At 42.5% G+C, this 27,594-nt stretch overlaps 1 protein-coding gene across 7 annotated transcripts in view; it reads left to right on the top strand.

The window, feature by feature from the left end:
- The window catches only part of chd9 (chromodomain helicase DNA binding protein 9), a 70,995-nt gene extending 43,887 nt beyond the window's left edge, over window positions 1-27,108 (top strand). For 4 of the 7 annotated variants that reach the window (XM_071489404.1, XM_071489405.1, XM_071489410.1 and 1 more), the window contains 27 exons: window positions 2,460-2,636; window positions 2,876-3,019; window positions 4,137-4,392; window positions 4,905-5,115; window positions 7,349-7,544; window positions 7,856-8,038; window positions 9,107-9,292; window positions 9,503-9,613; window positions 9,777-9,976; window positions 10,249-10,448; window positions 10,597-10,756; window positions 13,821-13,910; window positions 14,847-14,950; window positions 15,317-15,434; window positions 15,591-15,648; window positions 15,842-15,890; window positions 16,130-16,376; window positions 16,510-16,715; window positions 17,326-18,204; window positions 18,388-18,557; window positions 18,876-19,106; window positions 20,014-20,191; window positions 20,548-20,696; window positions 20,886-21,116; window positions 21,492-21,641; window positions 22,065-22,169; window positions 23,001-27,108. In XM_071489404.1, the coding sequence (XP_071345505.1) occupies window positions 2,460-2,636; window positions 2,876-3,019; window positions 4,137-4,392; window positions 4,905-5,115; window positions 7,349-7,544; window positions 7,856-8,038; window positions 9,107-9,292; window positions 9,503-9,613; window positions 9,777-9,976; window positions 10,249-10,448; window positions 10,597-10,756; window positions 13,821-13,910; window positions 14,847-14,950; window positions 15,317-15,434; window positions 15,591-15,648; window positions 15,842-15,890; window positions 16,130-16,376; window positions 16,510-16,715; window positions 17,326-18,204; window positions 18,388-18,557; window positions 18,876-19,106; window positions 20,014-20,191; window positions 20,548-20,696; window positions 20,886-21,116; window positions 21,492-21,641; window positions 22,065-22,169; window positions 23,001-24,011 (6,000 nt within the window). In that variant the 3' untranslated portion in view covers window positions 24,012-27,108. The remainder of the gene's footprint in view (window positions 1-2,459; window positions 2,637-2,875; window positions 3,020-4,136; window positions 4,393-4,904; window positions 5,116-7,348; window positions 7,545-7,855; window positions 8,039-9,106; window positions 9,293-9,502; window positions 9,614-9,776; window positions 9,977-10,248; window positions 10,449-10,596; window positions 10,757-13,820; window positions 13,911-14,846; window positions 14,951-15,316; window positions 15,435-15,590; window positions 15,649-15,841; window positions 15,891-16,129; window positions 16,377-16,509; window positions 16,716-17,325; window positions 18,205-18,387; window positions 18,558-18,875; window positions 19,107-20,013; window positions 20,192-20,547; window positions 20,697-20,885; window positions 21,117-21,491; window positions 21,642-22,064; window positions 22,170-23,000) is intronic. The other 3 variants (XM_071489408.1, XM_071489407.1, XM_071489406.1) reach the window with 3 other exon arrangements.
- The last annotated feature ends 486 nt before the right edge of the window (window positions 27,109-27,594 follow it).

The following is a 27,594-nucleotide window of genomic DNA, read 5'->3' as shown; positions in this document are numbered from 1 at the left end:
GTAACTTTAACACTGGCAGTGATAGGTTGAGAGCACAGGAGGTCAGTTTCAGCATGGGAATCGATTTATTCACTATTTTGGAGGCATTTCCCAGTTTATCTAATCATAAATCTATGTTTCCTGGGTGTTGCAAAAACCAGTACGGCACCACAGACTTTTGGCACAGGACCAGCATTCTTAGCATGTTCTTTGGAGGAAAAAATAAGATCCAACACCAAAAGTAAGCTTATTATATCATCTTAAGTAAGTTAACATCTTGTGAGCCTGATGAAGGAGGTTTCAGGAGACATCAGATGTCTCAAACAGAAGTATTTATTGCAACTTGGTGCACCAAGGTGACAGGTTAACTAATGTAAAGCCTTCCCAAACCTGAGGCTGTCACTTGGACTGGGTGTATATAAACCCACAGGTTCTCACATGGCTCATGCTCGCGTATTGCCAACTATATTCCCAAATAAGGCTATTCCATATTGCACACATACATGTGTGAAAATTCTTGTGGATACTCAAATCTAAACACAATCCCATGTCTTACCTAATTCATGTTGAGGGTCTTCAGTGACTTTTGTCTTAATAAGGACGATGCATGCTATCTGTCCCTGGGTCTCTCCCCTGAATGTTTACACTCCTCCCTACACTTGCTATCAATAAGGGGCCCTGCTGTGGCCTTGGTTACTATGGTTACGGCTGATGGGAGTGCAGCAGCTGTGGACTCACTAGGTCAGAGATGGGCTGTGAACTGTGCTGACCTGTGACCGACCTTGTGTGTAGACACTTACTGAATAAAAGAATGCAGACGGACTGAAAAAGAAAAGACTTAAATAAGAAATACCTTCCCGCCCAGCAGTAGGCCTCTAGATGCACGCACATTTCTTGTCAGATGCAAGTATATTGTTCACTTATACATTATATCCACTGTAGTCTGGCAGATGTAGTGATAGCAGTCTGAGAAAGCATACACCTCGTCTCACATATCTAACACCAATGGAATCATTAGGATTGAGAGGCCTTTTAAGTCATCCTGACATACCTAATCTTCCCCTTTTTTAAAACACAGCTAGACAGAAATCAACATCACTGTGCTTACCTTTTAGAATGAATAGCAGTGATTCACGTCTATTAAAATAATCACAGTGCTTTTAGAAAACAGCAGCACTGTGTCAGCGACATGAAGTCCTGTGAGTAATCTAATGATATGTTTCAAAACAGGACGCCTGCATACAACAATGGCAGTCGGATATTGAAAAGCCAGGAAGAACGTGATCACCATGTGTAACACAAAGCCCAGATGCAACAGACTCACTAAACACAATGTTTCACCTGAAGAGAGAGGAAAGCAGGGAGCAGTCGAAGGGTAGTGAGTGCAGTGTGATGACCCAGGCTAAAGTTTTCTTTAGAGAAAAGGTCTGTGTTGATGCTATTAGTGGAAATTTATTGCTGAGATTTAGGGAATCTGACTGTACTCATTCTGTCATGCAGTCATGTTGCACTCTTTAAATTATGTTAAAATCACATTTTGAAATCAAATTCAGCTATTCATGAAGCCCTTGGCGCATGGGAGCATTTTCATGAATAAGTGGTTCATAGCACTAATGTAGCATATAACAAGATTCAGAGAAGGCCACATGCCTGACAATAAGTAGACTAGTAGGCAGTTAGTGAGCCTTGAGCAGAGGCTTTCTGTGGTTGGCAGGCCACGTGATGTGTCACAACAGGCACTTAGGAGCTCTTAGTATTCAAACGAACTGTAGGAGGAATTAAGACGAGCGAGAGCAGGCAGCCTGTGATGTCACAGCAGCCCCCAAAGGGAGCTCTCTGTCAGTGCTGCTCAGGCATATCAGAGAGAGGCTCCTCTACAGCAGTCTGTTGGCTGGCTGGCTGTGGGAGGAGGTTACTGGATAACTGAGTATCCCTTGAGGACTGTTGTCAAAGCAATAGATACAAATGATGAGGCGTGGTGAAGCAAAGCCTCCCCAGACAGAACAAACAAACAAATAAACAGAATAAAGACTCACCAGCGGGGGCACACTCATGTCCTGGTTGTACTGTAGATTGCCTCCCAACCAAGAGGTGTGTGAAAGCTAAAAATAGAGTGGGCCATGTGTTTGCTGTCAACAGCATAAGGCTGCAAATTAGTAGTTTTATAAAGTCAACAGGTAAGAAGAGCGAATCAAAGGGAGAGCTGGATAACTGTACCTGAATTATGAATGTGTTCACAGCATTTTTCTATGTTTCTCTATGTTACAATAACATACTCATTGTATTCTCTCAGAAAAGTGATAGCACATATTCTGCATTATTCAAATTCACATAACAAACAAATTAGTAAAGCAAATGTTATGTTTTACATACCTCTACATCATTTCTCGAGCATAGTGACACAAATGTCATCTCTGAAAATTGTTGTTTCAGAGATCCTAATAACGTTTGTCCCACATCTCTCCACTTTTTGTCTTCAGGGCCGTGCAATGCGAGGGGCCTACAGGTTCCAGGCCCTTATCACCACATTCGAGATGATCCTGGGAGGCTGTCCCGAACTCAACGCCATAGAGTGGCGCTGCGTCATTATCGATGAGGCCCACCGCCTCAAGAACAAGAACTGCAAGCTGCTGGAGGGCTTCAAGCTCATGAGCCTGGTACATAAACCATCAACTTAGAGGATAAACCAGAAATCTAACATTTCAAATAACAGTACAGCACAGGAGTTTGACTAAGTAGTTTAAAAACTAATTCAACCTTCAAATCAATTGTTGAAACACTGTGTTTAGCCTTTCCTGTTGCTCTCTGTGGTATTCGGTTTAATCAATTAGGAATGCCATTAAAAGGATTTTAGATACAGTGACAGTCTCCTCTCGTGCATCTTGTCCTCTTTTAGGAGCACAAAGTCCTGCTGACAGGCACGCCTCTCCAGAACACTGTGGAGGAGCTCTTCAGCCTGCTCCACTTCCTGGAGCCTGCACGCTTCCCCTCAGAAAACACATTCATGCAGGAGTTTGGAGACCTCAAGACCGAGGAGCAGGTGACCATGCAGATTGAGAATATGTCCTAACTTTTTTATGTTTTGTGAATATTCAGAATTAATGATATGTAAAATATATCACAATGAACCTATAATAGTACACTTAAAGACAGGAATATATGTGTCATATGAACAGGTTATACAACATAGTTTGAGTAAACATTTAGGTGCTAAACATGGCACCTAAATGTTTACGGTTGTTAAAAGGACACACTGTTTTTAGTGTTCGTTATTATCTGAAAGCACTGAGAAATTATTGTTGTTTAGAGCTCCACAACACACATCGTTGTTCACATATAAAGATCCTGTTGGTACAGATGGAACCCTGGAAGTGAGGCTTTTTCTAACTAGGCCACAGTGACATTTTGTACAACACACTCAAGTCAGGCACCCAACATATGGTGGATAATGATGAGAGATAATAGGGTATTATGCTTCCCATTGTTGGACTATGTATTGACACAATTGCTCACAAGAAGAAAAGCTTTTACCCTTCCTTCTACACTACTATTTCATTATTAGCCAGTAGCGATTAAGAGATGCTCAGGAAAAGACCAGTAAAACATGTTTGAAGTGTGGTGCCCGTGGTGAAAGCTATAACATTTGGAACAGCTACAGTTCAACACTGGATACTAAAGTGGAAGCTCTTAGTGCCAGTGTGAATGTGTAATCCTTTTAATAGCAAAAGTTGTTGGTGCTGTTAAGAGGTACTTTATCAGCACATAACATAACTGATGATAGACAAGGACCTGTAAGTGTAATAAAAAACACAACAGTGGCTGGAGACAGCTGTCTCACTGCCGGGGGTAGTAGTGAGTAAACTTTGGTGTGGCACTGGAGCAGAAACTCATGATTCGGGGAGGGAAAAAAGGGGAAATGGTAAAAGTATGAACTCTAAAAATCCAGATGATAAATCTACAGCCAGCTGTCCATAGTATACAGAATATGATGTTGCCTTTGATATAAAATATTTAAAAAATCAGCGTTGACTTGCTAATGGAACATCTGTAATGACATGTATGACACGACTGTTTTAGTGTCAGTCAGAAACAGTGCAAATGCAGCAATACGATGCCTGTTGCTGAATGTAATTCTCCTTTTTCTTTTTGGTCCACAGGTGCAGAAGCTTCAGGGTATCCTAAAGCCCATGATGCTGCGCCGGTTGAAGGAGGACGTGGAGAAAAAGTTGGCTCCCAAAGAGGAAACCATCATCGAGGTTGAGCTCACCAATATTCAGAAGAAATACTACCGTGCCATCCTAGAGAAAAACTTCTCTTTCCTGGCTAAAGGAGCTGGCCAGTCAAATATGCCCAATCTTGTCAACACCATGATGGAGCTGAGAAAGTGCTGCAACCACCCCTACCTCATTAAAGGTAGGATGGTACCTTTTTAAAGTTAAATACAGCTTAACATAGTTAAATATTGGTGTGATCTGGGTAGGCATAGCTGCAGATTTAGGTGCACACTAATTTGATGCCTCAAGAGATTGTTACAACAGATTCTGCATGCTTTCTTAGGTATTTGTATCAGCACTCTGTCTATTTTTTGCTTCTGTTCCCTTTTTAAGAAAACTGCAGTGTCACAAGTAGCAAATACAGGGTCCCTTTAGTTAAGACATTGTAAGCAAAGGTAAATAATATGTAAAAAAGTTAACATTCACAGTTGGGATAGTTATTTGTTTCAGATTTGCTTCAAAGGTTTTTGTCTCATTATCTGCACCTGTACGGTCAAAATGATTCTGCTGTTTGAGAAAATCCAACAGTAGAGTCCTGATCTTCATGACTAGACCTTGAACATTAAGGGAAATAAAATGTTGTTTTTGTGAGGGGGAAGAAAACGAGAAGCATGACAAATCCCTGATGTAGCCATGTTTTTGTGATGTCAGGGGCAGAAGAGAAGATCCTGGAAGACTTCAAGGAAGTATACAGCCCCACTGCCATCGACTTTCACCTGCAGGCCATGGTGCAGTCTGCCGGGAAGCTGGTCCTTATTGACAAACTGCTGCCCAAGATGAAGGCTGGAGGGCACAAGGTGCTCATCTTCTCCCAAATGGTGCGCTGCCTGGACATCTTGGAAGACTACCTCATTCAGAGAAGGTAAGGGTGACAGATGATGAAGGATTTGTCGCTTGCTGATCACTCTTAAGAACTGGAACACAGGTCCAGAGAAGTGATTTTAATAACATTAGTCTTTTTAAAAAATAAAAAATAAATAAAAAAGTCATGCATTGAAGTAAAGAAGTCAGCAATATTTAGTATTCTGTCAGCATCAGTGTGTAATCGTATTAAACACAGGAATGACTTCAGTTGTGGAAAAACAGTCCATAGTAACACTGTTCACGAAATCGGTGGAATTTCTGCTGCCTTCTGTCATTGTGCACGTAGGAGGGAAATCAGCTCGTGCATAAGCTTTGTAACAGGATTTTTTTTCTTATGACATGTTTCATTGTTAACTAAGTCCTGCTACTGTTTAAAAATATAAAGTCACTCTAACTCTCTTGCTTTATTAGATTCTTCATGATTCTAAGGACAGACCAATTTACAGACAGGATTCAGTACAGTTTGCTAGGAACACATTGTAGACATGGAGATCATCTGGAAACTTAAATGGCTCAATTTCTATAGTGGTGTGTTTTAGCTTGCAATACATGACAGCTAGTGGTCAGTGAGAGCAGCTGGCAGAAGCATTAGCAAGTAGAGGTACGTAACCCCGTGATTCATCACAAGAAATGAATCAAAACAACACCCATTGATCCAACCACCCTTTTCTACATCCATTATCCTGCTCAGGGTTGCGGGGCTGGAAATATCCCAGCATGCACTAGTCAATGGGTAGTGCGCACACATACAACAGACATGCAGAATACAGGCAAACATACTAACATTCACACTCATACCTGCAGGTAATTTAAGGTGTCCAGTTCACCATACCTGTGTCTTGTAACTGTTGGAAACAGCACCCTCTGAGCAGCTGTGTGGAAACTGTATATTGTATTATTTTCTTCTCTTGTCTTTCACTACCATTGTGTTGAATGTCCAAACAGATCCCACAGAATCACACCATTTGGCAAAATATATAAAAAAACATCTTAAATCTCTTAAGAGATGATAAACATGCTATTTTAAGCCTTCCTTCGGCATACTGAGTCTAAAACTGAAACAAACTGGTGGAGCTGAGATGTTATAAAGTTCAAAGGGTACTAAATAGAGCTGTCTCATAAATTAGTCACAGGATTTTCTTTTCATGAAAGGTAGAATGTGTCTCTTTCCTTCTGTGCTGTTGGACTGATTTTTCAGACCTGCAATGGGAGTGTATGAAAAGGGAGGAGCATCGGGAGGAGCAGCTGATGAACAGTGATCAGGATTTGCATTATGGGCATAAAGTTACTGTGTACAGCTAAATGCTCTGCCAAAATACAGCCTTGCTTTGAGAATCAAATTGTCAGCTGTCACTTCTCCTTCCTCTGTGTATCCGGTTCTCTCAGTGCCAGCAGTGCCACAATAATGGCGAACGGTTTACAACTAGGTTTACAACTAGGAGGTCAGTTTAGAATTGGATTGGATGATTTAGGGAATCAGGAGTTTTGGTTTCTGATTCTCATCTTTGTCTGAATTTTTATTCTCAAGTCTCCTGAGCGTCAGTCCTCTGTCTTTTCCATTTCACTTCTCTGTCTTTTTGTTGCTCTCATGCCTCCGTTTCTGCCCTCTCTCTCTCTCTCTCTCTCTCTCTCTCTCTCTCTCTCTCTCTCTCTCTCTCTCTCTCTCGCTCGCTCGTCCTTCTGGCTTCCCACCAGCAGCAGCAGGAGCAAACCCTTAACTATTGTAAACATGTGAGGCGCTGCATAGCACAGACCTCAGACAGAGTTCAGCAGCAGGTTACAGAAGCCCTCAGGGCTCCACTGCATTAGACAAGTCGGAGATTCTGTGAGGTTTCTCCTGAGTGGAAGTGGATTACCCTGGGGAGGGCAGGGGGTCGGACTGTGGGAGGGGGTGAGAATGGACATAAGGATAAAAGAGCATAACCACTCCTTGTAGGAACAATTTCATCTTTGAGGTTGCTGTGTCCCAGGTGTAGATGGAAGAAGAAAATAACAGAAGAGTTTTGGGTGAATTTAAAGGCCCAGTCCATCGGTACTATGGCTGTGGAGTTATGATAAAGCTTAAATAAAGCTTAATTCACTTAATCAGACTCACAAAACCTAACAAAAAAAAGGACATGTTTAATGTTTAAATTAATAAAGGCAGATGTATGACAGACTATGTTGTGTATTCAATTCAATTATTGTGAATTGAGTTTTTTGTTTGTTTGTTTGTTTGTTTGTTTTTGTAGGTACTTGTATGAGCGGATAGATGGACGTGTTCGTGGGAATCTGCGGCAGGCTGCCATCGACCGCTTCAGTAAGCCTGACTCAGACCGCTTCGTTTTCCTTCTGTGCACAAGAGCGGGTGGCCTGGGAATCAACCTCACTGCAGCAGACACCTGCATCATCTTTGACTCTGACTGGAACCCACAGAACGACCTGCAGGTACCACACACATACACACACACACACACACACACACACTTACCAATAAACGCAATTTACTGCTGTGGATTAATGCCATTGATAGTTATCTTTTTTTCTGACATCTGCTCATGTAAACACCTGCCAACAAGACTCATCACCACATAAAGTCCTTAACACTGCGTCCAATCAAGAATCTGAGCAAATTCTACTGAATAATTCCAGTTTTTCAGTTTTATCAGTCATCAGGAGCAGGCGTTGTTTGGGTGCAGATCATGAAAGACGAGCTCCATTTTTAGAACACTTTATTCACGTCTTTCTGTCCATCACAGGCCCAGGCTCGCTGCCATCGGATTGGTCAGAACAAGGCAGTGAAGGTGTACCGTCTGATCACCAGGAACTCATATGAGCGGGAAATGTTTGATCGCGCCAGTCTCAAGCTGGGCCTGGACAAAGCAGTGTTGCAGAGCATGAGTGGCCGAGATAACAGCCTGGGAGGAGGCGCCGGGGGAGGGGTAAGTTTGAGAATTGTCCAAATGATTTGGACCAGAAATGGGGAATGAAATCAGTTAGTCATTTAAATTATGCTCAGGTAGTTTTCAAAAAGAGATGTTTGTTGTCAGACAGTACTTGTGATGAATATAATCCATCTCACAAGTTGACCTGACTGGACATGAAATTTGTCTGCTCAGCTTTCCCATCATCAAATTATTACACGCATGAGCAGGAAACAGGAAAAGCCTGGTGTGGCTCTGGGATAATCATTTACACAATTTTTTATTGAGACAAAACTTTGTGACACACATTTTGTTATCCACTTTTCTTCTTCGTGTACATTGACTTTTAAATACTTAACAGTCATGGCACAGTTACTGTGAAAATCAGACAAGCAAATCAACCTGTTTCTTGCACTTACTAACTCAAACTTTCCTGTGAAGTGAATAAAGTTATAAAAATAAGACAAACGTGATGTTTTATTTAGTGAAATTGTCTTTCCAACAAAATAAAAGTCAACAGTTTTAATATACTCAGTCCTAAATGACATCAGAGGAACACTGTAACAGATGGTAGACAAAAACAGGATGCCAAGCAAAGAAACAGGAATGGTGAAAACCCCAAACTTGAAGCTCAATTTTAAAATTTCCACTTGAAGTGTACCCAATCCTATTAGAGTCTAATCTCTTTGTGAGGGAGTGTGTCAACTGTGTGAAGTGTGTAGGTGGATGTTAAGCTGTGGTTGGTGTCCTCTGAGAATTATCTGAACTGAAGGAGGATGAGCTATTAGCAGGTTTCCACATCTGGTCTGACTGAAAATATTTGCATACTAAACAGCTGCTGGGGTTCGATACACTGCTGCTGATGTTATGATTTTAATAATCCAATGTATGTGTATATTTAGCAGGCTGTCTGCGTTAACACTGAAGTTTTGTAGGTCTTTGTTTACATAATACTACATACACTTAGCATGTAGTATGTCCCAAACTGTTTTATTTTGTAATCTGTTTGACCAGTATCATTTAATTTTTATTTTTTGGTTTTAGTTTCTTGACTTGACCTAACTCCTCGTTCTCCTGACCTCCCAGGCGGTGCAGCAGCAGCTGTCTAAGAAGGAGATTGAGGATCTGTTGAGACGTGGAGCTTACGGGGCCATCATGGATGAGGAGGATGAAGGGGCCAAATTCTGTGAGGAGGACATAGATCAGATCCTCCAACGCAGGACAAAGACCATCACCATTGAATCTGAGGGACGAGGCTCCACCTTTGCTAAGGTGAATGAAAAAGTTGAATATAACTGCTCCCACACAAAATCTAATGCTAAATGTTTATATCTAGTCCTCACTATGTAATAAGGGACAACTTTATATACATTTAACATGTTACAGATCACTGGCTGTTGTTTTTGACCAGGAGCTGCTGATGATACAGGCACACAGGGAAATCTGATTATGGTTTAATATGATTGTGATGTCTGCTTTCAGGCCAGTTTTGTGGCGTCCGGAAACCGCACAGACATTGCTCTGGATGACCCCAACTTCTGGGACAAGTGGGCCAAAAAGGCTGACATTGATATGGATATGGTTAATGGCAGAGTAAGTACTGTCGCCACAAATGTTGCACTCCACAGAACAAAGGATAATTAGGACACAAAGTTGTTCTTCATCTCGCAAAGACATAATGCCTTTGTAAACCTCCACTACAGGACCTGAAAGCCTTTTGCTGAAATCTCGTTTTCCCTCTGTTCCCTCTCTACAGAACAGTTTGGTGATCGACACTCCTCGTGTCAGAAAACAGACGAGGCCGTTCAGTGCCACCAAGGACGAGCTGGCAGAGCTTTCAGAGGGCGAGAGCGACAGTGATGAAACCAAACCTAAGCTCAGGCGAAACCACGACCGCCTCAACAGCTATGGACGCACAGAGTGCTTCAGGGTAGAGAAGAACCTGCTGGTATATGGGTAAGATATTTTTAAAAAGTGTAAGTTGTGGTGATCAACGTGATCACAGGAGGCACAGAAAACCTACTGTGAAGTGTGTAATCTACTGCCTCTTTTTATGTCTCAAAATCACCAGTGAAAATTACATACAAATGAACATTGAAAGGGTCATGAATGATAGAGAAATGTATTGTACAGTGAATTTCACAATAAAAGTATCCAAATAGTGCACCCAAACAGGTGTTACTTTCAGTCTAAAACCATTTCTCCTACATTTGGCGTTTGTTATCCAGGTGGGGTCGTTGGAAGGATATTCTCAACCATGGGCGTTTTAAGAAGCAGCTCACAGAGTGGGATGTAGAGTCAATCTGCAGGGCCCTGCTGGCCTACTGCCTGGTCCATTACCGTGGAGATGACAAAATCAAAAGCTTCATGTGGGACCTGATTGCCCCGACTGAGGACGGACGCACTAAGGAGCTTCAGAATCACCTGGGTGAGTCTCTAAGTTACATTTAACTGCCTTCTTTCTTTTTCCTTTTTTTTTTTTTTTTTCTCAACAGGTTATGGTACATGGGCAAAGTGGGATATCAGAAATTATCACATCTCCACCTCTGACTTTTGACCTTTTCCTCTTCCACTAGGTTTGTCTGCCCCAGTCCCTCGGGGCAGAAAGGGTAAGAAGATGAAGACACAGTCCAGCGCTTTTGACATCCACAAAGCTGAGTGGCTCAGGAAACACAACCCAGAGCACATACTGCAGGACGACGGCTACAAGAAACACCTCAAACACCACTGCAACAAGTAGGTGTTTCCTCATGACACTTTGTTTACATTGTACACAGCATTTTAGGGATTCAGTTGACACTTTTTTATCTAGTTAATTGACGCCATGTACAACACTTTTTATAAATAATAATCACTGAAGTATTAGAAACTGCTGTTTATAAAATTCCAGTACAAAATATAAATACTCTTGACCATCTACATAGGAGCTATCAGATTAAAGTGACAGTTGGAACGTCTTTTTAGCATTTAACTTCCTCACTGTGCACGTGGTTGTATGTGGTTTGGTTGTTTGTTGTGGGTGAGACCGTGTGTTCTTGTGTCTGTGTTTAAACCTTTATGCTGCAGCTGGCAGGTGGTCATTATTCTCTTCTGGCACATATTGTGTCAATTTATTTTTAATAGAATGAAGATTAAGTGTACGAAAATGCAATTTGCACATGACGCAAATTTTAACTGTGGCACCTCCAAACCACAGTAATTAGGAGCTACTATAACGTCTATTGGAGCTGATAGTTAACTGATTCATTACTGGACTTGCATCGCTTTGAGACCAGCTGACTGATACAAATCTTAATGAGACTTCAGCCCAGCTAATGGCCGTCATAGATCTCTCTTATTTACAGACTGAGGGGAAAAGATGGCTGCTATCAAAACATGGGCCGTAGAGAAATAAAGCCAAATAGATGGCTGCTCCTTTTTAAAAGGGGGGCTTGTGTCCATAGGGCTTTGGACTCAGAGTGCTGCAGCTTCCATAGAAAGTTCCCCATTGTTTCCTGGTCCAGTAGTGCTGAATCCAGGGATTGTCTGATATGTGACACGCCGGGCAAATGGGGACACAGAGTCAGCAGGGTTTGCTGACTTGTGCGTTTTCACTCCGAGGACCTGGAATGTGTCTGGTGGGGCAAGGGGGTGGGTTCGGGAGGGGGGTGTGGGGCCTTCACAGGCTTCCTTAACAGGATTGTAAATGTAGGACAGAGCTTCTTCACAGGAATGGAAACTGCTGGAAGTAGTGGGAAACTATTCTGATAGTGTCAAAAAGTCTTGAAGTGTAAAATGTTTCTTTCTCTACATGCAGTTTGCCTGTGCTCTGTGCAATACGAATATCAGCACTACCTTTACTTCATATTGTAGTAAAGATGTGAGACTGTAATGATGAAATATGCTTTGGCTGGAAGCAGTTTTGAGAACACACATAAAAATGACATGGTGCTTGTGTGTGTTGAATCAGAATTACATCAGTGGCTCAGTGTCTCCCTGTTACGCTGGGTTTTTGATGGATTCTTTTCTGTGACCAGACTGTGAGGGGATTTTTTGCATGCCACTCGCGTCACGCATACTTGGCTTATTTGCTTCTTGAAGACGGCGTATGACTGTTCTGAGATCCTCTGCAGCCTCTCCAAGTGAACCACATCACATACACACACAGACACTGACTAACAAAGGCTTGGAAGGAGAGTGATGAAGGGCTGTGCTGACAGGCAGAGGAAGCAGCAGCTGCTCCTGGGCGGCTCCAGGCCCATAGGAGGATGAAGGGTGGACGAGGGAGAGGGAGGAAGTTCAAGACTGTGATTTACCAGCGCTACAAGTCCAGACTGGTCAACACAGACATCCATTACTCAGACAGACAGGCAGACAGACAGACCTGGGAGCCGAGCAGATTTTCCTGGTCCTGTCAGTGAATCAGTGAAGGATTCACAGCTCATTTATAACAATATTTAGCTGAGTTACACCAGAAGAAAGATGGAATGTCTGGTACTCTGTATTTAAGAGCAGCTGTCCGTAATTTTTTTTCAGTGCTCTTGATAGAAGAGCTGCAATGCAGATAAGCCTTGATTGGACAGTTCACAGATCCACATGAAGTGATGGATGGTAACAGTAGTCGTGGTAAGTAGCTGCAAATACAAAGAAGTACAGAGTGTCACCGTTTACCAAGAGAGGTAATTCTTCAGCCTCCTGGTTCTTACTCTTATGTATGAAGCTGGTGTTCAGACATCAGTAGTGTGGCAACAGGTTGTAGACAGTTGTGCTTCATGATTACTAATAGTGAGAATGAGTTAATTTGATAATTTACAGGTACTTGACAAATTATTTTTCATATCTAATTTGCATTAATTTGGTTTGAAAAAGTCATGGGCCTTTATTCAGCCGGATGTGTCAGTCTGGATGTTTTTTAAATTCCCATTCTCATCTGACAATGTCACATATCCTCTGAGATGTAACGATTCAGTTAAGTATAATTGTAGGACAGCTAATAACCCCATAGCAAATAGCAGTTCTCCATAGAGAATGTGCTTTCATGCCAGAAATCCTTGAACCTCCGCTCCACATTTTTCCAAAAGCAGACATTTCACAGTGGAATTTAAAATCATTTTGTGTTTATACAAAATGATTACACAGAACACTTTCTACATTAAGCAAAATCTCAAGGCATACCAGACGTTAGAGCCTGGCACACTAGCGCACCACAGTTCCCACCACTTCACTGCGTCTCCGCTCAAAGCCTACTGGCTGTGATGTGTGATCATGCATCACAGAGCTAATGTCTCCCCTGTGAGTCAGCCCCTCTCTACCTTCCCAGCCTTCATCTACTGCCAGAGCACGACCGTATGACGACTGCAGAGAGACTCGTGTCTGTTCATTCAGTCCTAAGAGCCTAGCTGTGGAGCGGCTCATTACTTGCTGTGAGATCCGTGCAATCATGTCGACTTCTGTGATACAATAATTCGCCACGTTGATTGATCAGCCATAGTGTGAATCCTGGTTATGTAGCACATGTCCTGCTCTGTGGATGGGCTGCACAACTAATGATTTATAGCTGTTCGCTGCTCCCTGTTCACACACAGTGTACTGTATGTATGTTCTGTATGAGTGCGTGCTGCTGCTGGAGCGTACAGCAGTGAAATGAGAGGACTATACAGTACAGTCTTAGGATTACAGCTGAATCGTCACACATTTCACTTATTTGGAGTGCGTTCAACGCGTTGTTGGCTGTGTGCGTGTGTGTGTGTGTTGGTTCTGCTCGCTCAGCGTTTGTGCGTGGTCAGGGCTTTGTTGTGACCACTGGGTTTTCTCTGCGCAGGGTGCTGCTCAGGGTCAGAATGCTCTACTACCTGAAACAAGAGGTGATAGGGATCCAGGCCCAGAATGTGCTAGACGGCGTGGACTCCAGGTGAGCTCAACTTTGACCTATTCCGACGTTACCTTACTTTACATACACCTTCTCCCCTATGCTTTATCATTGTGTCTTTATTTTTCTACAGCTTTCACTTCTTGTGACTCTTGAAACAGTCATTTAATGAAACAAATTTCCCAGAACACAGTAGATGGTACCGAACACTCTGCCTCGTGCTTGTACAATTCCTGATCTGCTCAGATAATGGAATAGCGAGATTCATGATTTACACAGAAGGTGGATTTAGCAGTTTGAATACAACAGTATAGACCCAGGCAGAGTTGTATAATCACAAAGGTAGTGTTTCCATATCGAGGTGAAATAGCTGCCTTATAATTTTTTACCTGGAGTAGCAAGTGTGGTCATTAGTATCAAGCATGGTATCAACCTGTTGAAGGAAGAAACAGCTGATCAGCAAAATGAATAAGGTGGTTATAGAGCTCCACCTGCTGGTGAAAGATAAGACTTTTTTTGTCTTCCACAGTACACTGCTAATAAGTCAAGACTACTATTGAAAAAATGTTATAATCGTTTTACAGTTCTCCATGTGCCCTCCATAAGTGTTTGCAGAATCAGCAAATTGATACAGCAAATGGGAGTGGATCAGGAAATATGATTTTATTTATTTATTTTTTTTAAATGAGAAAATGTATGTACAAAAAACCCCAAAAAACATAGGATATTACATATAAAGACCTGTTCAATATTAACCTGTCCTGAATGAAAGCAGATTAAAGTTGTTCAGAGCAATGAGTCAGAGCTTCTTGCCACAGGTCATTTGCATAGATTTACTTCATTGTCTCTCACAGTTTTGCAATAGAGGAACTTTGTCTAGTCAGATTGTGAGGTCAGATTGTTGGATGCCAGTAAATGAAGGAAATCAATAAAAGTTTCCCTATATAACATCTGTCCAAATCTCCTCATCCTCCTCAGTGAGATAAAGATTTGGGTGCCAGAGCCTGACCATTCAGAGTTGCCAGCCTTGTGGTGGGATGCCATCTCTGACAAGTGTCTACTGCTGGGTATATATAAGCATGGTAAGAAACCTCAGATCTACACTTTGGTAATCCAAATAAGAAGTGCTCTGGAGCTGAAATGAAACTCTAACCTGTGCTATATATTGTATCTGAGGTCATTCTACAGACAGGGAAAAGTCTGTACCTGACATCAAACATTAACAAGCTCTGCACTGTGCGAACGCCATAGTGTCAAAGTTTACTGTTATTTTAAAAAGCAAAATAATTATTAATTCTGGTGCAACTGTTTTTGTGTGTTTTCCATTGGTACCAAGTGATTGTGGGAAATCAACCAGCTTGTGAATATTGCCTGGTCCCTATCTAAAAACTTACATGCATTATCCTTTGCTAACTTTGCTGTTTGCTTATCCTCCTGTGCACTCACAGGTTATGAGAAGTACAACACTATTCGTGCAGACCCTACCCTGTGCTTCCTAGACCGTGTGGGTCGACCGGATGAGAAGGCCATCGCTGCTGAACAGAGGGGCAATGATTTTATGGATGGGTGGGTTCATCACACCTGAAAAACATCATACAGTTTTTCTTCTAACATGCTTGGCTCAAGTTTAGATAGTTTTAAAATTACCTCACAAGTTGTGTCCTGCAGAAATGATACCAATTTTACCTGTGTGTGTGTGTGTGTGTGTGTGTGTGTGTGTAGGGATGTGGATGATCCAGAATACAAGCCTGCTCCAGCCCTGCTGAAGGACGATATGGAGGTATGGCCATGAAAACCAAAGACATATGTTGTTCATCTAGTAAAGCCTAATAACTACTTGAATACTTGATTATTCTCTCTGTGTATTTCAGTCAGTTTGTGGTTTACCATCAAATCTAACGCACTCATATTTCTTGATTAAATATAATGTCCTGGCCACAGCCTTCCATAAACACACTCTTCTTCTCACGCAGGATGATGCCTCTTCTCCTGGAGACTTGGTTGTCACTGACAATGCTGGAGGTGCGTATTAGACACTTGTAATCCACAGCGGATTATCGTTATCATCATGATTATAAATACAAGTTTCCCATGGGATAGAGAAATCTGTATTAGAAATTCCTGAAATTTAAAGGATACATAATTATTAAAATGATTAAATTTCAAGGTAATTAATCAGCAGAAATTCAACATGTTCTAAACGACTCTAAACATTTATCTAACATGTATTTGAATGTGTACCATATATTACTCTGATCCAGATGCAGTTCCAGTAACAGAAGGTGAAACTGGCTACTGGCCCTCCTCGTCAGTGTTGACCGCCAGGCTTAGGCGCCTGATCACAGCCTCCCAGCGCTTCACCAAGAGCCGGCAGATCCTTCATATTCACCAGACTCAGTCTCAGTCCCAGCAGACCATGATACTGTCGGCCCCGCTCTGCCCACTGCCCCCCACACTCAACGACACCCTCAACCCCAAGATGGCTGCTAAGATTGAACGCCAACAAAGGTCAGAGTTCAGAGCAGATCACTGAAGCAATAAAATGGAACCCTGATGGTTCGGTTAGTAATTGTGAAAAGATAGTGAAGTCAGAATATATTATTCTGACATTTATCATTCTGTATGTAAATGGTTATTACAGATGGACCAGACGAGAAGAAGCTGACTTCTACCGGGTGGTCTCCACCTTCGGCGTTGTGTTTGATCCAAACCTTGGCCAGTTCGACTGGACCAAGTTCAGGGCCATGGCTCGGCTGCACAAGAAGACTGACGAGAGCCTGCAGAAATACCTGTGTGCTTTCACCGCCATGTGCCGACGGGTGTGCCGCCTGCCACCCAAAGAGGGAGGTCAGAATCTTTGTACTTATTCACACATGAACACAGACATGCAGTGAAACCATTAGTCTTTATTTACATACATCTGAAGCGAAGAGGTCAAGGCTCTCACAAGATATCAACATTTTGCTTCAGATGTTGAAAAGTTGTTCACAGAAAGTCTTGCTATGTTATGCCAACGCATGATATGATCACAACAAGGAATTATGCTTGACTAATTGCCTTTTTCTTGCTTATTTTCCACTAACAGATAAATTAGATATGAAAACTTGTGAATGTCAGCCAAGTTAGGACATGGCATGGTGTTGTCAGAACATGGTGTATTATGCTTTGCCTGATGTCCTAATGTCATGCAAACACTTTACCCAAGATGTTGCTTCAGGTAGTATATATGACATTTATTCCTGGCTGTAAAAGGTTTTAGTCTGAAGAGAGGTCAGTAGCAGCCTGGTAAACAAGCTTGCTCAGCAGTGCTGAGGTAGAGGGGTTCATAAGGTTAATCATTCGTAGAAAGACAAACAGTATGATGTTTAAACTCCTGGCACAAACAGATCTTTGGGTAGTTGTCTTTATTTCCTCTCATACACAGTGTCTCACACCTGCTTCTTCGTCTTTGTTCCAGACTCTGCAGTTGACCCGTCTCTGACCATCCAGCCCATCACAGAGGAGCGAGCGTCTCGTACCTTGTACAGAGTAGAGCTGCTTCGCCAGGTGAGGGAACAAGTCCTTCGACATTCATTACTCTATGAGCGCCTGTCACTGTGCCAGATGAGCTCTGACTTGCCCGTCTGGTGGGAAGCTGGTACTCATGACCGTGACCTGCTAATTGGTGCCGCCAAGCATGGCGTCAGCCGCACAGATTACCACATTCTGAGAGACCCTGAGCTCAGCTTCATGGCTGCCCAGCGCAACTACAGCCAAACAAAAACTGCACAGCAGCAGTCACGCTCCACATCCACCCCACTCCTACACCCTCAGCACCAGGCCGCCAGCTCAGTGCTGACAGGCTCTCCACTGCCTTCATCGGCACAGAGAGACGCAGAGCCACTTGGGGTTGTGCCCAAAGTGGAACCAGCTTCAGAGGGGGAGGAGAGCAGGGAGAAACAGGGCGAGAGCTGGAGCCCTCCTCAAGCACCAGCTACTCCCACAGGTCTGGAACAGAAGCCTGTGGCTGAGACCAGGGACAGTGAGAGGCAGATGGTGGCAGCACGAACCAAACCCCTCACACCCAACTCCTCAGAGAGGAAACCCAAGAAGGCGAGCAAGAGGGGCCGCAGGGAGACCAGGCGTGGCTCAGAGTCTAACTCAGATGGCTCTTCCTCAAGCTCTTCATCAAGGTCCTCCTCCTCTTCGTCATCTTCCTCTTCTTCCTCGTCACATTCCGGGTCCAGCTCCTCCTCCTCTTCTTCGTCTTGCTCCTCTGGCTCTTCATCGTCGTCATCCTCCTCATCATCATCTTCTGATGACAGTGAAAGTGAGGGAGAAGAGGGAAAGAAGAAAGGTGAGTACTCGATGTGTCGGAGATTAAAAAAAAAAACATTAGCGTTATCAAAGTGTTGTTCAGGTCAGTCACATGCCATTGCATTTAAAACCAAAAAAAATTGCCTCTAACTTATTATATTCATGAGAATATAATAAGGTTCATGCTGTTTTCTGCTGTATCTGTGTCCTGACACATTGGCAGTGCCTGCAGCAACAAGTGTAAAGGGCTTTGATGAGGACAGCGTGGCATCTCTGAGCACTACACAGGATGAAACACAAGACACCCATGTGGCTGAGAATGGCATCACCAACAACTCCTCGCATCCTTTACAGGGAGGAGGATACATGCTTGCTGCATCGTACTGGCCAAAGGTGAGTTACTGTACATGTGTGCAATCCAGACACTATTAGTGATGTATAATGGCAGTGCACGGCTTGCAGAGCATCTAAACTCCAAGACCATTTTGAAAGTCTCTAAACCAAATGAGTCTGATCAACAGCACTGTCCCTGTAGCTACTCACATAGAGTCACCTAAAAAGGAAGTATTTTATCATCAAATATAACAAATATTTGTCTGTGATGATTTAAGAAAAATAAATATGAAAGCTTATAATATGGTTGTGGGCAAAAGGGAAATCAGACATATTAGAGTTTGAATGTGCTGGTCATTTGTGCTGTTGTTGATTTAGGATCGCGTGATCATCAACCGCCTGGACAGCATCTGCCAGGCAGTGCTAAAGGGCAAGTGGCCAGGAACACGTCGAGTCTACGAGCCTGGAGGTGCAGTGGCCTCCTTCTACACCACCAAGCTGCTGGACAATGCAAACAGCCTGTGCGAGGACCCCTCTGCCTCGCCACAGGGGTCAAAGGTGACCAAGCATGTTGCAGAAAACAAGGAGTTCTCAGTAAAACTCAATGATGTATGTTGATTTCTCCCCTCCTCCCCTCCTCCCTCTGCTTCGCCCTAATCGTAGGATCCTACCACTTCTGCTGCCATGACCGGTGTTAGCTGCCGTGTTCAGCATGTTTCTCTGGTTTTCTTCCGTCTTTCCTTCGGGGATGATTAGTGGTTTTGACTGCCTGGCAGGAGAGGAGATTAATTTAATAGCAGCCCTTCTCTCTTTTCCCACACACTCAATTTGAATTGGGCTCTGAGGCTGTGATTACATCAGGGCAAATCACTCAGTCATGAGAATATAATAAGGTTCAGTTTGAAGCCTCTCTAGACTGAAGGGGTCTTGCTTATAATCTAACTGAAATGTAGACCTCGGTTGTGGGTGTTTTCTAATGTGCTTTTAGGCAATGTGGCAATTAACTTGGCAGACTTGACACTGACTTCAGTTTATTCCTTGCTTCTGTGTTGCTTTTTGATAAGTGCATTTTTCCAAATTTTATGGTTTTTACCATCACAGATCCTCCAAACACCTGCCGCTTGTTTCCTTTAAAATCTGGACTTTATATGCTGGCAGCAGCTATCTCTTTGGCATGGCTTCCCAGTACACTCCAAACTATGAACAGACTTTACCCACTGCCCTGCTGGCCACTACCCACTGTGTGTCCATTTGTCCCAGTAATACTAACAAGAAAATACCTGAACAATATTTGCTGTTATTATAAGAATTTCTTGAAATGAGATAATACTTTATTATCTAAACTGAAAATACTTTAATTACCAAAACTGGCAGAAAAAGCTTCCATGTGTAATTAAACAGTCTGATAAGGAATTAAAAAATTAAGCGTAACGTTTCTCCTTGTTCATAAATCTTTATGTTTGCCTCTTGACTATTTTTCTACACTTGTCTCACACTCTTTTGTGCCTGTCTACAGCAGGAGGGAGGTCTGAAGTTGACCTTCCAGAAACAGGGTCTTCCTCTGAAGAGGCCCCTGGAATCGGAGGAGGGCCCCCAGGCCCAGCAGCAGTACCTGGCCCGGCTTCATGAGCTGCAGAGCGCCTCAGACACAGGCCTGACTGATATCACCAAGCCTCAGTGCAGCTTCCAGACTGGTGTGTTAATTCAAAATGCAGTAATACCTCAACACCTTTGCATACAGTTGGTTTTGAGAATATGCTATTCTCTTTTCCTTTATCACCACTAGATGGCAGCAAAGTGTGGCTCTGATGACTTAAAGACAACCAAAGGCATTAGTCGTTTCCCTTTCCTTTTTTACAGAGTAAAAAAAAAAGTATGTAGTTAGTCGATATCTATGAGCTTTTGACCTTTTGAACAGTTAAAAGTGTGAGAGTGAATGTGCCGTGAAATTTAAATCAGTTTCCAGAAGTGTCTTCAAGCTTCATTTCATTTAAATGAGGCTTTATGTATGACACAGTAGTTCACAGTTAACATGCCGGTTCTTCTGCAGGGCCTACAGGTCTTACTGGCCAGATGAGACTGAACGGAGTAGTGGATGGCCAACCGGTGATGAAGAAGCGAAGGGGAAGGAGGAAGAATGTAGAGGGGATGGACCTGCTCTTTATGAACAAGAGCAGAGTCCCTGCAGTTCCTGATCAGGTAAGCAGCGTGTTGTTTTTGCAAAGGCAGGAGCACATGTGGTATAATGAAGGTTTATGGTTCCTAGAAAATAAGAGGACGACGCACAAATACGCAGCTATATATGTCTATGTTACATTTCCCATCGTGTATTGTGGAAGTAATGGTACTCTAAATGTAAAACACTGCTCTGTGTTCATGCATCTCCAGGTGCCTCCCGGGTGGGGTGGTATTGGCCAGGTGGGCATGGCTGTGGCCTCTGCACCAGGCTTCAGCCAGAGCTCAGGTCAGGTCCCTGCAGAGCCAGAAAGCAGGGTCCCAGTCATCAACCTCAAAGATGGCACCCGGCTTGCTGGGGATGATGCTCCCAGGAGGAAAGATCTAGAACAGTGGCTAAAAGAGCACCCAGGCTTTGTAGCGGACACAGGAGCCTTCATTCCTGTGAGTCCTTCTTTTATGTCCTCAGTCATCTTTCTCCTGCCCTCAGATTCTCATAGATTATTAAAAAGGTACAGGGTTTCTGTAGTCTTACAGGAAAATTGCCCAAAAAAATCCTTCAGTTTTTGACTAAAGATTTGTCAATGGTTATGTTATAGATGTAACTCCATGATCAGTTAAATTGCAGTTGTATGCAATAAAAAATATTAAACACAGATCGTTGAAATTAAGGTTTCATAGAAATTCGCTGTACATTTAATCGAGAAGGGTATGTGTGTAGATGTCAGAGGGACAGAACTAGTAAACTAATAACTAGTTTGTGCAGAAAGTTCCCTGCTGTTTTATTTTGACATGAATATTTTTCTATTCCATATCCAGGGGGTAAATAAGATGCAAATGCAGTTCCACTTCCAGGACGGTCGGCCCAAGCAGAAGAGGCACCGCTGCAGGAATCCCAACAAGATCGATGTCAACAGCCTGACAGGAGAGGAGAGGGTCCAAATCATCAACAGGAGAAATGCACGCAAGGTGTGTTTGTGCATGGGTTTCAGTGTGCCAGTTAAATTGCGATGTATTGAGGGGGAACAATAATTACCACTTGTTCTGTCCTCAAAATGTGAAAATTTTAAATCAGAATTATCCTTTCAAAAGCAGCCTTTAATGGCTCATAAATTTGCTTTCAAAAATGTGTGTGTCTGTTTATAATGATTTGACATTACATGCTGTAGCTCTCACATCCAAAAGTCATGTCTTACTATAATAATAATAACTTAAAAATACTTGGAATGCATGTATGAAAAATGTATCCAGTCATGCATAAATGACATTTTACTATATTCTAAACCTCAGTCCGGTTGACAGAGTGTAATTTATGCAGCTAAGATAACTGTTTGCCTCCCGAATGTGTGCACTGTGCAGTCTGGTTCATGTTGCCTGTTGTCTTTTCTGTAGGTTGGTGGGGCCTTTGCTCCTCCTCTGAAGGATCTGTGCCGATTCCTTCAGGAGAACCCAGAGTATGGAGTCCCACCTGAATGGGCAGATGTGGTCAAACAGTCGGTGAGTCATAAAGTAACACATCCTCACATCAAAACTGTGACTGAAACTTCAACACATCAAAGAAGGCCAATTTGTGTTGTATGTGTTTCTAATATTTTGTTCACCCCATTTATATCAAACAGTGCAGGCTAAACATTTCAAACAAAAACTGAACATTATAAAGGTTATAATGTTATAATGTTATGAATGTGGAATTAGGTTTGGGCCTGTTGTGTTAGACTGCATTAGTTTTAGGTAGGTGCACCTAATAAGCAGATGAGAGCAATGAGACAAAACATAATGACCACTCAAGGATAAAACAAATAATGTTGATTATTTTGTATCAGCAACACCTATCAATCTGTCTGGGATATAGCAGACAGTAAGTGAACAATCAGTACTTGTAATGTTGGATGCAGGAGAAATGAGTAGCTGTAAAGACCTGAGCGACTTTCACAAGGGCCACATCATTGCGGCCAGATGACTAGGTTGGAGAATCACCGAAATAGGAAAATTTATGGGGTGCTGCCAGTCAGTAATACCTACTGACAGTGGTCCAAGGAGGAGACAAACCACGAACAACAAAGCCTGTCCCATCTGGTCCAAACTGTCAGAAGGGCAAGTCATAGGAATTTTTATTGATGGTTATGGGAGGAAAGTGTCACAACACACATCTCAGCATATGTGGCTACATAGCCACAGATCGGTTAGAGTGGCCATGCTGGTCCCAAGGTTTTGGCTCATCAGTGTATGTTTACCCCACTTTTATTACATGTACTGTGATATTTTTAATAATATCAATATGCTGTGTAAAGCTTCTAACCCTGCATACATATTCTGTTTTTCATCCAGGGATACCTCCCAGAGAGTATGTTTGACAGGATCCTGACAGGGCCCATCGTTCCTGAGGAGGTGAGCAGGCGTGGACGTCGACCCAAGAATCCTCTGGCCAAGGCGGCGGCTGCGGCAGCAGCAGCAGCAGCACCCAACACAGCAGCCTCTACCCTCGGTCTGAACCCCCTGCTGGCCAATGGCCTCCTCTCTGGAATGGACCTCACCAGCCTGCAGGCCTTTCAGCAAAACCTCCAGAGTTTACAGTCCCTGCAGCTCACCGCAGGCCTGATGGGGCTGCCGTCCGATGCGAGCAACCTGGCTGCAAGCAACTTAGCTGCCATGTTTCCCATGATGCTGTCTGGCATGGCTGGATTGCCAAACCTGCTTGGCATGAGCAGCTTGCTTGGGAAGTCTGCTCAGGAGGGCACAGGAAGCTCAGAGGAAAAGACAAAGGGAACCACCAGCGGTGCAACAGGAGAGCCGTCTGCCTCTAAAGCCCCTTCTCAAACCTCAGACACCAAAGGAGAAAGGACAGAGGGCTCGAACACGACTCCTTCCTCAACTTCCAGCTCCACCTCCTCTGCCACCGCCCCACAAAGTGCTTCAGCTGCCTCTGCAGCCTCCAGTCACCCACTGTCTCTTAACCCCTTGTTACTCTCCAGTATGCTTTACCCAGGGATGCTTCTCACTCCAGGCCTTAACCTTCCTGTGTCTGCCACACAGCCGCAGAGCTCAAACAGTGACACCACCCTTACTCCTACTCCTCTACCTCCTCCGCCTGCAGCCTCCAAGTCATCACCACGGGAGACAGAGCTGCCAGCAGCAGAGAAGGATGGAGAGGAGGAGGACGAGGCATTAGAAGAGGCTTTGGATGAAGAAGAAGAGGAGGAGGAGGAGGAGGAGGAGGAGTCAGCAGAACAAAAAGATAACAGCGGTCCTGAAGGTTCGGGAAAAGCAGAGTCATCTTCATCAGAGTCTGGGAGCTCTTCCTCATCGTCAGATGATTCAGACTCCAGTGATGAGGACTGATCCTATGAATATATAATTATAAATTTATTTATGTATTGCCTAGAAATGTATACATATATTCACATATATATGGATTTTCCAGCACTTACGTTGCGATCGATTTCTTTACATGTAAATAGAAGAACTAACTAAAATGTTGTGTAATAAAGACAAAAACCTTTAAAAAAAAAAAAAAAAAAAAGAAAAAACTGACTTAAAAGGAACTGAAATAAAATTTCAGTGTTTGTTCACAAGGTACAGTCTTGTTTTGAGACATTTTGCATGTCAGACTTTAGTAGATTTCTGAACTCTGTGAACTTGTACCACACAATTATGTACAATTGCAACAAAAAAGGCATTATTGTAATTATGTCAGGATTTAATTTTATTAAAAAAGTGAAACTACATCAACATGCTCGTTGAGCTGTACTATTAATATATTTTGATTGTTGGGGGTTGGGGGAATGACACTTGACAAACACTTTGGTTTCTCTTGTAAATATTCAGTACTTTTACAGGTTCGTTGACACTTATGCTTTGCAGATCATACGTTGGATATGTCAGCAATAACTTGGGCAGCTAATGAATGTCACTGAAGCTGTAGATTCTCTGTCTGCCATGTTCCACCCCAGTGCACAACTCATGCAGCCACACCTACCTGTCACTCGGTTCATTTCTACATTTGTGCTCATCTGTTTTGGAGACAGAATTATGTGAAGCCCCCTTCTTTTAATATCGCTTAGATTTGGGGGAAATCTGTATAAGTATTACTGTCTTCAGTCAAGGTCATAAGCTTAAATCCTTCAAAATGGATCATTATTTAATTCTGTGATACGATTTAAGGTTTCATCTTTCATGTGGATATCTAATTTTACAAACTCTTCATTTTCACCATCACCTTACAAACATGTTTCAACATGTCCAAGGCGCACTTTAGCTACCCACAGTAGGCATACACATTCACTTGCACATCTGTTGATTTTTTTTTTTTTTTTTTTTTCTTCAGTGTCAGAGTCTAACAAACTCTTCGAGCTGTGGGAACAGAAAACAACCTTTTACTGTGTGCCAAAAACTGCCCTTTGACCCTCTGAGGTCCTGACAGAGTTTTGTGTTCTCTGTTTAGTAGTGAAGTTCAGGATTCTTGATGACATGGATATTATTACTACAGCCCCGGCGTATTTGACTGCATCTTACCTCAACTGTGCTCAATGGATTGGCTTCACTGTGCAAATGTACATGTGCATGGCTGTGTTTTCGTGCTGTCCATGTACACAGTGTCCTTGTCTCTGCTGGAATATGTGTGTCAGAGGCCTTTTTTTTTTTTTTTTTTTTTAACTTAGAGCTTCCACTGTGTTGTTTTGTTTGGCTGGACTGCTCCTCTCACCTGGTATCTACTGCTTCCATAACTTTCCAGTCTGAATGTTGTGCATTAAGGAGGGGGGGCTTCAAAGCTATGACTGGTGGAAACCACATTACAAGTGTTTTTGACCTTTTGAAAACCGCTCATTGCAAATTTGGAGGAAATTTCCGTGTTGCATGACCACCTGTCTACCAAAGTCTTACAGAAGTTACACGACACAAGCACAAAATAGTTCAAGTCCTGGCTAAGATTGTAGTAATTGTCATCGTCTTTGAGTATTAAATTTTACACAGTGCCAGATGGGCTAGCTTCAGGAAGGGCTCAATAATAGCAGCTTGTGTCGCTGGAAGTGTGCAGCATTGTTGTGTGTATTTCACTTCGTCCTCGACTCTGTTCTGCTGATGAATGGAGCTTCAGCTAGATGTAGAAGTGCCCTTATCCTGTACCTCACTCTCTCGTTCAACTTCTGTCTGACAAAGCAACCTGCTCAGATTCATGCTCCATGCTTGTGCATTTTGTTCATGATCGCTGTACATGTTCATTTTAAGCTGTAACACTGGAGTTCACTCAAGCCGAAGTACCTTTGTAATTTTCTCAAGCACAACAGTGCTTGCTGTAGGACTGCTGTTACACAGTGGACTGTTAGATACACATTTCAAAATAATTTCTGAAGTGAGGTCTTTTTTTGGACTGGGAACAACAGAGCGCTCCTCCTGTGCTGGAGAAACCCACTGAAATAACTCAGTTATTATAGCCTGTTTAGTTCGTACGTATTGCTGTAGCATTGTTCTTTGGTGGGTTAAACCATGAACAACCCCACAGTCTGAACTCAAAGACTGAAGACACGTCTGAGTTCTGATGTTGCTTTAAAGTGGTTTTCTTGTATGCCTGTTATATATAGACCTCGTCATGGGTTTGCTTGCAAAGCAATTGCATTTTTGTTTTGTTTTTTATTATATTAATACTAACAGTACGGTATTTTTCTATGTCTGAGCAATGAACTTAAACATGCCACTGTCATTTTGTATATCTGCACCTCTGCTCTCTTTAAACTTGTAGTGCCCTTATGCAAACACCCAGCCATTGCTACTTCTGCTGTAGGTGACTGATCTAATGAATTTAGCTACTTTTTGTTGCCCCACAGTGATGGGTTGATGGATTGATGACTGTGCTGAGCCTCTTTAGGACACAAATGGCAAAAATGGTAGACATAAGATTGGACTTTTTGTTTTAATTTTGCTATTTTCCTTTTTTTTCCTAGGTTGTACTGTACAAGGACTCCCAAAGCACTGCTAGTGATAGAGAAGCAGTGTTAAACCTGCGTTAAACACACAGACACACACACACACACACACACACACACACACACATAAGTAAACAATGACCAATATGCAAGAAGAATGACAAAACACACTACTGCTGTACAGGGAGGTTTTTGTTCAGTTTTCATACATGTAATCACTGAGATGACAAAACTAGCATCATTGGTTTTGTAATTTTATTTCAAGCTTGATAATATCCTAAATGTCACCCTGGTCAGTTTTTGTCTTGTTTTTGTTTTTTGTTTTTTTTCTTTCATTGGAAAAGTTGTAATATTTGCAAGTTGTGGTCTGTGTAGTCGAAATAATTCTTTATGTAGTGCAGGAAAACGCGTCTTAAAAGTCATTTGTAATTTATTGGATTACTTTCTATGAAGTTCTATAGAGGAAATTGAGGTTTAATTATTTTTATTAAACATATTCTTCTGACTATCCATAATGTGTGCCTTTGCCTGTTGCTTTGTCTGGGAGCCTTATTCAAGACACTATCAATACCAGGAATTTTCTGGCACTTGTTCCTCACATCTGAACACTTATTGTTCCACTCAGAGACATTGTCAGGGAACAAGCCTTTCTCAGCATAAAATCCTTTATAGGGGCACACAACAAACTGTATCTGCTTAATTTTAGGAAACTGAACCCTTAACTGCAGCGGTTCTTTTCTCCTTCTCCTTCCTTCTTACTCCGTAAGTTAAGAAGGTTTTATTAAAGTACTAGAGTTACAAACCAGAGAACACCATTTACAAATATGACATAAATACTCAGAGTACAAGTTGTGACAAGAAGCACTGAAGGGTTCTTGCATAGCTAATTATAGCCATTGTAATGGCACATTAAGTACATAAGTACAACATAAAAGTTTTGAAAACCCTTTTCTTGACAAATGTTGGTCATCCACTAACTCTTAATTATGTCTACAGTCACA

Source organism: Trachinotus anak, unplaced genomic scaffold (genome assembly GCF_046630095.1).
Source record: "Trachinotus anak isolate AG129_WGS33_773 ecotype Australia unplaced genomic scaffold, CSIRO_AGI_Tana_v1 ptg000011l, whole genome shotgun sequence".
Taxonomy (NCBI): domain Eukaryota; kingdom Metazoa; phylum Chordata; class Actinopteri; order Carangiformes; family Carangidae; genus Trachinotus; species Trachinotus anak.
This window is presented reverse-complemented; position numbering and strand designations above follow the sequence as displayed.